Source organism: Mobula hypostoma, chromosome 7, assembly GCF_963921235.1.
Source record: "Mobula hypostoma chromosome 7, sMobHyp1.1, whole genome shotgun sequence".
In the NCBI taxonomy this organism is placed as follows: Eukaryota; Metazoa; Chordata; class Chondrichthyes; order Myliobatiformes; family Myliobatidae; genus Mobula; species Mobula hypostoma.
In genome coordinates, this window is record NC_086103.1 from 148144255 (window position 1) to 148157040 (window position 12786).

A 12786-nucleotide genomic window follows, 5' to 3' on the forward strand; every position below is an offset into this window, starting at 1 on the left:
ATAGATTAACCTACTTCATTCAACTATAACACAAAATCGCTGTTATCTGTTTGCTCTTGCTTCCCCCTGCAGCCTCCATTTCTAAACTGAAGCATTTTTTCTGTACCACAGATAACAAAAGTATCAAAGCTATATGGTTGCAGAAATACATTTGCTAAAATATCCAATAAAGTTATTTGGGTGAAATTCACCATCATGTGTCGTAATCTGATAGAATGCATTAGCTGACTTGAACCCACATGATACTCGCAACGTCGGAATTATTCAGTACAGAAACAGGCCCTTTGGCCCAAATCCACACTGATAATCACATGTTTACTTAATTGAATGCCATTTTATTCATGATACATTGAAAGGTTTCATAAGAGCATTCTATATACTTTATAAATTGACCACTAGTTGTACTATTGAATCAACAACTCTTCCTCAAACCAGCTTCATTTGTCTGTGAAGAAATTCATCCCAACGTTTATCCTTAACTTGCCTTTCGTTGGAAGGCAATGGAAAACTAAAAAGGTTGCAAGATTTTAAATAATGAACAATTTATAAGTGTGAATAATGGAAGACTATTATCATGTATTTGCTTAGTTAATAAAGAAATGTCATTGATTTAAAAAGTTATTGACATCAAGGACAGAAATATTTTCACCATACAGAAAATTTTAAGCATATGAAATGTATTGATAGAAAGAATAGTTGTAAAAGATAAATAATGAAATCAAAGAAAGGCACAAGAATGTTGGAAAGGAAGAAAGGCAATTTAATAATTTTTGGATTGCATTAGTAACCCAAAATTTGCAAATATTTAATGAGCCATGAAAATTAAAAATAGAAACTGCAGATGTTGGAGATCTGAACAAATCCAGAAAATGATGGAAACATTCAACAAATCAAGCAGCACTTGTGGAAAAAGAAAGCATTAACATTCCAGGGAAAAGGCCTTTTGTCAGAATTGGGAAAGAAAAATTTACCTGACCTCATTTTGAAGTTTTAAACCAAACATACAAAAGTAAGCTAGCCAATAATATTAAAGAGGATACCAAAAGTTTCTTCAGATACAATAAAATGTAAAACAGAGGCTAGAGTGGATATCAGACAGGTGGAAAATGATGCTGCAGAGGTAGTAATGGGGAACAATTAAATAGCAGACGTTAAGTGTCAGGGGGCATGAAGTGAATGAAGTTACCATATCTAGAGAGAAGGTTCTTGGGAAACTGAAAAATCTAAAGGTAATTAAGTCACCTATGACTTAATGGCAGATGGTGTACAACCCAGAGTTCTGAAATAGGTGGCTGAAGAGATTGTAAAGGCATTAGTAATGATCTTTCAAGAATAAAAGGATTCTGGCATGGTTCTGGAAGACTGCTAATGTCACTCCACTCTTCAAAATGGGATAAAGGAAGAAGAAAGGAAACTATAGACCAATTAATCTGGCCTCAGTGGTTGGGAAGATGTTGGAGACGATTATCAAGGATGAGATCTCAGGGTACTTGGAGACACATGATAAAATAAGTCATAGTCAGCATTCATTTTTTAATGCATGCATTTCTAAATGACAATAAACGAGGACTGAGTGTCCTCATAATCTAATCTAATCAATGGTGTCCTCAAGGGAAAATCTTGCCTGATAAATCTGTTGGAATTCTTTGAAGAATTAACAAGCAGAATAGACAAAGGAATTGGTTGATGTTGTGTACCTTTATTTCAGAATGCCTTTGACAAGGTACCACACATGAAGATACCTACCAAGTTAAGAACCCATGGTATTAGAGGAAAGATTCTAGCATGGATAAAGCAGTGCCTGATTGGCAGGAGCCAAAGAGTGGGAATAAAGTGAGTCTTTTCTGCCTGGCTGCCGGTGACTAGAGTTGGTCCACAGGAGTCTGTGTTAGGACCGATTCTTTTTACGTTATATGTCAATGATTTGAATGATGGAATTGATGGCTTTGTTGCAAAGTTTGTGGACTACACAAAGATAGGTGGAGGTAGATTCGAGGAAATAGAGAGACTACAGAGGGACTTAGACAGATTAGGAGAATGGGCAAAGTAATGGCAGATGGAATAGAGTGTCAGGATTTGTATGTTTATGCACTTTGATAGAAGGAATGAAAGAGCTGACTTTTTTCTAAATGGAGAGAAAATTCAAAAATCTGAGGAGCAAAGGGACTTGGGAGTCCTTGTGCACAATTCCCTAAGGATTAATTTGCAGGTTGAGTCTGTGGTGAGGAAGGCAAATGTGATGTTAGCATTCATTTCAAGAGGACTGGAATATAAAAGAAAGGATGTAATGCTGAGCTTTTATAAGGAACTGGTGAGACCGCACTTAAGTATTGTGAGCAGGTTTGAGCCCCTCATCTTAGAAAGGATGTGTTGAAACCGGTGAGGGTTCAAAGGCGCTTCACAAAAATGATTCCAGGATTAAATGGCTTGTCATTTGGAAAGTGTCTGATTGCTCTAGGCCTGTATTCACGAGAATTCAGAAGAATAAGGGGTGACCTCATTGAAACCTATCAAATGGTGAAAGGCCTGGATAGAGTAGATATGGAGAGGATGTTTCCTATGGTGGGAGAGTCTAAGACTACAGGACCCAGCCTCAAAATAAAAATTTTGTCCATTTAGAATGGAGATGAGGAGGAATTTCTTTAGGCAGTGAGCGGTGAATCTGTGCAATTCTTTGCTACAGGCAGCTGTGGAGGCCAAGTTTTTATGTATATTTAAGGAAGAGGTTGATAGATCTTGACTGACCAGGACATGAAGGGATACAGGGAGAAGGCAGGAGATTGGGGCTAAGCGGAAAATTGGATCAGCCATGATGAAATGGTGGATCAGACTCAATGGGCCAAATGGCCTAATTCTGCTCCTATATTTTATGGTCTTATGACCTACACTTTTAAAAGTTATACTGTATGCTAACTATTTTAATAGAAACTATTAAAAATAGATAATTGCATGGTTTTATTTCTCATTATACCTGTAGCAATCAATGTGAAATTATAGAAACATCCCTTTATGAACTAAGAAAATTACAACTGAGCAGCTTCTTTTCAACAATCTGTTATTTAAAATGCCCCCTAAATATGATGCTTCTCAACTGATAAGTGCTAGCAACCAGCAGTTGAAAGCTTCCTAGGTTGATGGATGGATCTTCTGTCTTCAATGAATCCAACATTCCTTCAGAAAGTTGCCCCAGCAACAGTGGCCCCACTCATCAAATAATTAGTTGCTCCATAGTTTGTTCCAGCTGATAAAATGATCATTCATTACCTGATCATTTCAATTTCCTCCAACTAAAGATGCTCCAATTTGTGTTTAAAGAACATTAACATAGCATTAATCAGAAACTGCAGTTGTTCGAAAAAAGATATATGATACCTATTTTTGGTAGTAGAAATAATGGAAAGAAAAGTTACAGATGGTGTTAATCAGTTTCAATACATAGAAATTATTTGGCAATACATTTCATTAAAACTTTGCTAGTATGATATTCTTTTAGTATATTATTACTAATCATTTCTCCCAATAGGTAAAGTATCCACTGCAATCTGGAGAGTGCTGTTATAACCCGATATCTAACAATCTGAGGATTGTAACATTTATAGTTAGGTTAGCTATGTTTATATTGTACAATATGTCACGAAGAATATATTTTCTATCTTACAGAAGCTAGCTCAAAATCATTATCGTGAGACAAAGCTATCAGTAAACAAAGAAACAAAGTCATTTTATTTCTTTAACATAGAAACAACCAAAATGTGCTTTAACATAAATTTATCTATTCTCATAGCCTTTGAACGTAAAATCAGTAAAAGATGGGATTATTTAAATGAGGAGTCTTCAGCCTTAAAAAAACACATTTTTTTTCACAAAAGCTGGCTGATTTGCTGAGTATTTCTTGCATTTTATTATTAATGGCTTACCTTTCATGTACAATCACTAGTATTATGTAGGGAAACAAATTGTTTATCTCTTGTTATACCTACAGTAAATATTACTTCAAAAAAAACAAGTGTTTCAACAAATCATATACCCATTATAGAATATGTGGGACAAACACACAATGTAGAAAATGTTCTGAAAATACAGTACCCATTGCACAGGTAAAATCTAATCATATAACATACTCCAAATTTAAATATTACTAATACAACTATAGTAAGGGTTTAGTACATGGTCAAAATAATAAATAAACTTGCTGAATAACTGCCTTCTTTCAAGCACTCCTATCTCCAGCATTTTCTAAAGGGTTAAAACTTAATCCCTTTATTTTGACACATATTTGTTAAAGGGTCACTGCCTGAAAATACATTGCAATTTATCAACTTGTCTGTCCAAGTAACCATTAGGAGCCTACTCTGTGGTGATCTACACGAGATTGAGATTACTTATTTGTAATTCCAACATGAAGAAATCGGAGGAGAACACAGAAATGCAAGACCCACGTAAAATAAATTCCAATATTACTTACCTTGTTCAATAATCTATATGGATGTATGAACCCTTCAATTCTCAAGAAAACTTTTCAACCTATGCTCAAGCATTACAAGAGTCTTCTGTAAATTAAAATGGTGGGAAATACTAATGCAGGAATTTACAAGTTAGTTGTCCCCACAAACAATTCTAAGTTTGCGATATGAATTATGTATAGAAGTGCATTTCTGTATTTCAGACAGTTAGTTTTACTAAGTAAAACAGTACCTGAACAACAAAAACAATTATTGTCACTAATGCTCATGAACAGTTTAGGTTTATCCCTGTCACTTCCAGTCATAATCAATATAATTGACAAAAGTAAATTACAGGTTTTGATTAGACTGAATCTGTAAATTTGAGGAAAAGTTATAGTGACAGATACTAAATTGAAGTGAACGTAAGTAAACTGAATTAGAAGTTAGTCAAATGCACATCCGACAGTAGTTCAAAAACTGAATAGTTCTAAGAATCTGAACAGGTAAATTCCTAATTTTGCAATACGATTTTGTTGTTTGAATTTATATTGTAGTGCGTTTTAGACAACATAGCTATAAAGGTTTCTTTCAGTTGAAGATGATTGAATATATCCAGATTAGTTTTCATTTAGAAATTAATCAATTTGTGGAATATATTACTGTTGGTTTTCCTATCATTATGGGAATTGATTGTAATTAAACAATAATGAAATTAAATAATATTAATTACAGAAATTGCTGTGAAGCCTGAACATACTTTTCTTAAACACTGACTTACTTATAATATGCATCAGTAATTTTATATAGGCAAACATATTCTAATTCAATGACCTTTGTGTGAAACTAATATTAAGTCAATTGATTTATTTTAAATCAGATTACATTTATTTTAATAGAATATAAATGCAATTCACTTTAACAGATCATGATGTGTTCAGAACCCTGACTGCTGAAACCTAAATAGCTATCAGCTTGTAACAAGGTTATCAATCATGCAGCACTGGTTTTGTCCAGTGGCCATTCTGCATATTTTTCAAGCCTCATTAGCCATTAACTCATGCATTGTTACTTATATTGTCAAATATAAATTCTGCTGTAACCATAAAGGTGAAAAGCAGAACAAATATGTTTTTCTATCTTAATTATGCATAAATCTGAAGTTCATAGGTAAGTATTCATTATCAGCTGTGGTAACAAAAAGCTGGAAGCTTTTGGAAGGATTACCACTGCTCCCTCTTTCTCTGAATATCCCTGTAACTTAGCTGGAAGCTGGGCAATAGAGTAAAATAAATCCTTCTGAACTCCAGAGGTGGTGTAAAGGATAGTTCTAAGGTCTAAGACCAGAACAATCAGCAGTGAAAAGCAATGACATACTTTGGCACAATAGAAAGCCCTTTCATGATAATGTTCAGTGACCTCTAATTTAGAATAAATGTTTATAGATCCCAACAAAACGTTGCATTCCTATATCCTACAAAGAAAAAAAACTATTATATTCTTGCAGTCACACAGCTTTAATGTTGCTTCCTACAGTAAGATGCTGAAAGGAAGATAAACTCTGGATAATGATTGAGAATTTCAATTTTAAATTGGCTTATTTATTGTTTGAGTCAAGTTGTTTTGTCTGGATTCAGTTGGTTATTCCAATGGTAATGAGAAGGAAGAAAAGTGCATTTATTTTCTGTTGTGAATTCACTGATTAGTCACTCATTAAGTTACCAAATTTCAATTTGGACTAACAAACAATACTTGTGCTACTTCATAAAGATCACTTTAGATCCACGTTTTCTGGTTTCCAAAGAAAACTTTCTTGTTTTGTTAAGATTCATTAATACACTGAATGCTGACATGCTATCCTATCAAAGGTGACTCAGAAATTAACCAACGTGTTATGGCTAAGTAGTCCAGACTCTCTGAAATGCTGTAAATTAGTAAGTAATGAAGAGCGCAAACACGAGGAACTCTGCAGATGCTGGAAATTCAAGCAACACACACAAAATGCTGGTGGAATGCAGCAGGCCAGACAGCATCCATAGGAAGGAGCACAGTCAATGTTTCAGGCAGAGACCCCTTGTCAGTCCTGTAATGAAGAGCTCTTATCAAAGCCAGGATTCCAAATGACTTGAGAATAAAAATATCAAACTATTTCACTATTTCCACAGGGAAGGTCTCAATACATTTTTTTAAAAAACTTCTGATCAGTAGGATAAGTCTATACCAAAGTAAAACTGTTACATAAAAGACATCTAGTTTAACCTTATAAAAATGCTGGAGGAACTCAGCAGGCCAGGTAGCATCTATGGAAAGGAGTACAGTCGACATTTTGGGCCCAGATCCTTCAGCAGGAAGGTCCCGAAACGTCTGTTGTACTCTTTTCCGTAGATGCTGCCTGACCAGTTGAGTTCCTCCGGCATTTTGTGTGTGTTGGTTGGATTTCCAGCATCTGCGGATTTTCTCTTGTTTGTGATTAATTAACGTGCAATATTTTGCTGTATGGTTATACGAAACAACGATTTGTTTTAAATGTACAGTGTATAGTATCCAATTAGACTTCACTTCTAGGTGCACTTACTAAACGACTTCGCATTTTTGCCGGGATAGTTACGGAGCCTCTAAAATAATCATCTGCGGAATAGTTCAGAGCACAAAAAGATTTAGTTTACATTTCAGATGCAAATCTGAAATTGTTGAATATCTTTCGATACCATACTACTAGAAGTCATTCTGGCGCTTTCGTCTCTTTGATGTGGAAGATAACACCTCCAACCGAAGAAAACAGACGCACTATGAAATTGGCTTAAATTTCTACCGTCAATGTTGGAGAATGAATGTTCTATATATAGAGAATTACACAATTAGTTTGAATAATTCCTGACCTTTGGAATTTGAGCTTGAGCAAAGAAATTGTGCCTTGTTCTGTACTAACATATTACGCGCATGCTTCCTTGAAATTATCACCAATACAAAGTTCCATTTATTTAGTTTTTTTTGTTTGAGTTAAATAATTTAGCTCAGCTCTGTTTTATAAACTAAACAAAAACTAAAAGTGGATTTAATCGATTTGTTCATTTAGTATCCCAGTCCAGGGCTGGAAAGGATCAGTCGGATGGATGGTAGTCATGGTACGGCGTTCAACTCTGCCGATTCTATAACCTATTGCATTTTATTTGCTTACGAATGCAAAACTTCACATTTTATTGGTGAATGTTTATAAATGATGAAATGTTGTTTTAGTACTAAATTACTATTGAAATTTGCGCAAATCATATTATATGTGTCATTACTAGACGATATTTAAATCGCAACAGCAATCATTTAAGACCGAAGTGGGGAAAAAAATGAGGCAATTTGTATTTTTGAAGCCATTCATTTACTGCTTTAATGCACCGATTCTCTCTCAGAGCACCTGAATTGGGGCCGAACCCGGGACTGGCATAAAATGAACTGCAAAACACACACACGCACACACTCAAAAAAATGCTGGTGAACGCAGCAGGCCAGGCAGCATCTATAGGAAGAGAGACAGCCGACGTTTCGGGCCGGAACCCTCCCTCTCCCTTAACACTGCCGTGAGTTATCATTGTGTGTGTTAAACTGTTTGAGATCCTGCCTTTGTAGTGTGTATAAATTAGCCGACTATCCACCCCACTCCCAGAACTGCAAAAACTGTTTGGTATTTCTCCGACGGATCACCTGCCCTTACCCCTGTCTGCGAATCTCATTTATTAACAAGCTAAAAGCTACACAAGGGTCGCATTATTATATCGTTTAGTAGCTTAGTTACGTTACAGAAAAAAAGAGAACGAGAAACTGTTCACGAGGTCAAAAAGCGTTCAGGAATATTTCAACTTTTCCTGGTTTGATATCAAATTTCCGGTAGTGGACATGTTTTGTCTTCGTTGTTAGACACGTTGGAAAGCAGAAACTTCTGTTTGTTAAATTTTAAACATAAATGCAATTACTTTTATAAAATTTACTATAGATGGATTATTAATAAAACTGGCATAAATTATAAAATTGCTAGAATAGATACCGCCCATTCTTTCACTAATGCATAGGAATTACACCTACTATTGGACCAAATGAGTAAAAGGGTCAGGGGCGTGAACTTCATATACAGCTCGGAGCTCAAAGTCTACTGAGGACGTATAATCGTCGCCCTCTTGTATGCCGGACATCTCCAATCACTGGAGAGATACTACCAATAAGGTCTCTAGCACTTACGTCTACCGTAATGAAGTGCTTTATTACAGTTAGTAATGGATGGAATTAATTGCTACTGGACCCGCTCCAGTTCGCAAAAGGTCCGCAGAGACACAATCTCATTGGCTCTCCACTCTGCTTTGGAGCACCTAGTCAACAAAATCACAGGCGCACCTCAAGGATACGCGTTTCGCCCACTGCTTTATTCTCTACATCTACACTGATGACTGTGTGGGTAAGCACAACTCAAAGTCATTTATAAATATGCAGGTGACACAGGTAGCAAAGAGGAGAGGTACAGGAGTGAGGTAGATGGGCTGGTTGAGTAATGTCGCAACAACAACATCGCAGTCAATGCCAGTAACACGTAAAGAATTGATTGTGGGCTTCAGGATAGGAAAGTCAGGAAAACACCCACCAGTCTTCATTGAGGGTCAGCGATGAAAAGGATTTTTATAGCATTAAGTTCCTGGGTGTCAACATCTCGGAGGATCTGTTCTCGGCCCAACAAATCCGATTTCTAAATGGCGCATGAACTCATGAACACTACCTCGTTATTCTTTTTTGTACTCTTTATTTACTTTATAGCTTATAGTAATTTTATGTTTTTGCACTGTTGCTGCCACAAAACAACAAATTTCAGGTAATTTAAACAGTGATAATAAACCGAATTCTGACAGGATAAGACAGCCAGCTCAGGTGGGCAGATTACGTTCTTCGCATGCCTGATGCTCGACTCTTGAAACATACTCCATTCAGACCCGTTAGGCAAAAACAAAACGAGGTGCCAAAGCGAAAGATTTAAAGTTATTCCGAATGGTGACAATCTCTGACCTATGACTGCTTTAAGTGGAAAAAAAATTCAAGTGTTATCGAGAAAGTCGAGACCGTTGAGCGGGAACGCAGCATAAATACCCGAGGGTCTCAGTCCGAAACGTCGACTGCTTGTTCATTTCCATAGATGCTGCCTGACCTGCTGAGTTCCTCCAGCATTTGGTGTGTCTTGCTTTGGATTTCCAGCATCTGCAGGATTTCTCGTGTTTATAAATGCCTGAGGGAGTGTACTACCACTCATTTTACCCTGTCAAGCAGCTCAGGTCAGACCCGAGGCAATGCGCGGGTCGCTCATTAGCCTCATCAGCGAGTTGAGAATCCATCGTTACAATAGAAACCCCGTAAAAAGAAAAGTAGCCCATGGTGTTCCTAAAACGATAGAAGTATCTATTTAACGCAGGATTACGCAGGGAAAAAAACAACTAGAAGGAAATCTGAATGCATCTGAATCTTTGAGATCGCAATGCACACCACTGCTTTCAAGTTCCGGGCTAGAAATCAGAGTTAACGCTGAGAAGTGATAAATCAGTAGATTTGAAGGAGCTTCGATATATCTACGTCAGTTCCGAAAACAGCAACTATACAGATACCACGGAATGCACCCCATATTTCACATCCTTTCGTTCCGAAATCTTGAAAAGTACCGGCTTCCAAAATACTACACTCTGAAATTACTTTCAAAATACCGTAATACATACTGTTCACTTAATGAAGTTCCATAGCAACTACTAACGTGAAAAAAATAACTAAACAGCGTGTAAACGGGGGCGGGGGGTGGAATTTCTCTAGTTTCGTATTTCTACACCCAAAAAGGCGGCATTTTTCAAGAATTCAGAACAGAGTGTATGAGGTGTACTTTGCCACTGTGATCATTACGTAATTATACTCTGTTACTTTTAAATGATTCTTAATAGTTAATTAACTACTGCATTAAGAAATATCTCCACCCACCCTCTAAACGCCTCCAACATCTTACTGGCTACTTTTAAAGCACTTGGAGCGTGTTGCAGCATCAAGTCACTGCCGCTGGTCAGCTGATTGATGTATTACTAGAACTATTATTTTTAAGATTAAGAGTTCCAGTCCCTGCAGTTTCAATAACAATATACATTTGCAATAAATTAGCAATGTATTAAAACAGTTAATATCCGGAACATTAATTAGTGATACATATTCCACTTTCTAGAATTTTAGGTTTTTTCCCTTTCTCTTAGATATTGCATATCCCGTGATTACTAAAAGATGAAAGTATTACTTACGCGTTGTAACTATATTTCCAATTTGACTATAAAGTACAATCGATATTAAAACATAAGAAATCTTGAGGTGAAATAAGTGCATTGCAGCGCAATTTCCAAGCTGAAGGTTTCCTTGAATGAAGATTGCTTTCTCCAAAAGCTATTTATCGGTCCTCTATGTCAGCGCGTTGAAGTTCTGACGTGAAATAGCCACGGTATGATATGTTTTAGATGCCCAGTGCGAACGTCCCAGGACTATTCTAAAACTCTGCTTCGCAGTTAGTTGACTCTGTCTTATCTGAACAATATACAGAAACAACTACATATGAATAGCAAAGCTAAAGAAGTAAAAGGTATCCAAAGCGAAAATTTAAGATCGCCGATGCTCTGGAAATACTACTCCTGATCAGCTTCGTGTGTTTATATACCCTTCCTCCACGCTCGCTGCGGAAACGTTCCACCCTAGTGACGTTGCGGCATTCTTACAGAGCGGGTCGCTTTGCATACTGCTATTTTACATATTCTTCTCTGCATATCGATTCCCGATTAGACAGAGACATAACAAACTGTGCACAGCTTTAATATATCCGAAGGACTTGAAGATATTAATTGATTACAAGGCAGTTTTATTCACAGCCACCACTGCAGCAAGATACAGTGGTAAAATGTTATCTTAAGATAAATTAAAATACTGTATAATCATTTGAGAAATACTGCCGAAATAGGTTTGTTTTTCTTGGTTGCACTTCCACAAAGTGAAGGCGAAATAACTGCAATAAGATCTAAAAACTTTTATACCCTAAGGAAGTATTAAATATATTAAAATATAACATGGAGTACCTCGTTATAGTAGGAGTATACGCTAATCCGTTATGGATCGCAATGGACATGCTGTCTTGCGTGTTTCCTCGTGTTTTGATTTTTTTACTCTAAGTTTTCCATTCTCACGGTTGGCAGGAAGGAAACCACCTTATTTGCGTGTTGATTAACATTTAAACATAAGAGAAATGGGATGGGAGGTGTTTGAGGAAGTTACTGAGAATACCGGAGATCGAAACCAAGTCATCAAACGGTGAAACAGATTTGCTGTCTATTCTGGCCAAGTAAATGGCGCATTTCATATCCATAATTAGCCTTCCCGCTTTTTAGTGCTCTTGTTATGCAAGGTACAATAGAAAATATACTTTTAAATAAGTGCCTAAACAGAAAGACGGACCAGTGTTATTTTTGAGATGCTGTTTATTGTGCGCTATTGAAATGATGCGCGCCCAAACCTTCATCGGAAATTGAAGGTTCCCTGTTTTTGGCGTGGCAGCAGGGATGGGGTTGTTAGTCAATACTAGGCATGTTAGCAGAATTCGAGCCATTGTCCAAACTGGGGTTAAGAGATCCAATTGACCCAGCTTTTGATCGGAAGTTCTGGTATTTCTATTACCACTCGAAGTTTAACCTGTTATATAAATTATCTTGTAATCTGAAAGATCATTATATATTTTGAAGCAGTGGAAAAGAAAATTTTAAAAAGTCAGATTCTGAAAACCTTAAATATAAGATAGTAAACGTTGGAAACACTTAGCAGGTGAAATAGTTTACCATTCTACACAGTAGCTAGTGGCCTCACACCAATGGAGGGTAGTCAGACGAAAATTTCATAATAGATTGAGCTTTTTGTTTGCATTAATGAATGTGGAATCAAAGACCATTTTTTAAAATTGAGTACTTTTGTGATCATAGTTCTGGTTAATTCAAAATAATTTGCTGAAATTAAAGCAGTAATATGGTGATTTCATCTGCTAGACTGCTTAACAGTTTCTTCCCTCCAGCTGTGATACTAATGCCATCACCAAGGTCATGTTACCAGCACAGCCAGCTGTTTACTGTTTACCTGTGCTGCACTTTTTTAGGTTTATGTGCTGTGTAGGATGCATGGTGAGTGGGTGCACTGTGGTCCAGAGGTATGTTGTTTCATTTGGTTATATATATGAACAGTCAGATGACAATAAACTTGAACTTCAAATGAAAAAAAACATGTTCAAAATCCCTGTTAAAGAGAAAGTCACAAGAAT

The 12786-nt window shown here is 36.5% G+C and overlaps 2 protein-coding genes across 5 annotated transcripts in view; one reads left to right on the forward strand and one right to left on the reverse strand.

Moving 5' to 3' along the window:
* flt1 (fms related receptor tyrosine kinase 1) overlaps nt 1–12786 on the reverse strand; it is a 155038-nt gene that overhangs the window by 136079 nt on the left and 6173 nt on the right. The window contains exon 1 of one of the 4 annotated variants that reach the window (XR_010018734.1): nt 10742–11240. The exons of 2 other annotated variants lie outside the window; for them this stretch is intronic. Coding sequence is in view for 1 of the 2 variants with exons in the window: in XM_063054251.1 (XP_062910321.1) it covers nt 10742–10823 (82 nt within the window). In the remaining variant the exon portion in view is untranslated. Of the gene's footprint in view, nt 1–10741; nt 11246–12786 lie in introns of those variants that run through there. One more of the 4 variants, XM_063054251.1, reaches the window with a different exon arrangement.
* pomp (proteasome maturation protein) overlaps nt 8857–12786 on the forward strand; it is a 47839-nt gene continuing 43909 nt past the window's right edge. Inside the window, exon 1 of the mRNA XM_063054255.1 lies at nt 8857–8883. Within this exon, the coding sequence (XP_062910325.1) occupies nt 8872–8883 (12 nt within the window). The 5' untranslated portion in view covers nt 8857–8871. The remainder of the gene's footprint in view (nt 8884–12786) is intronic.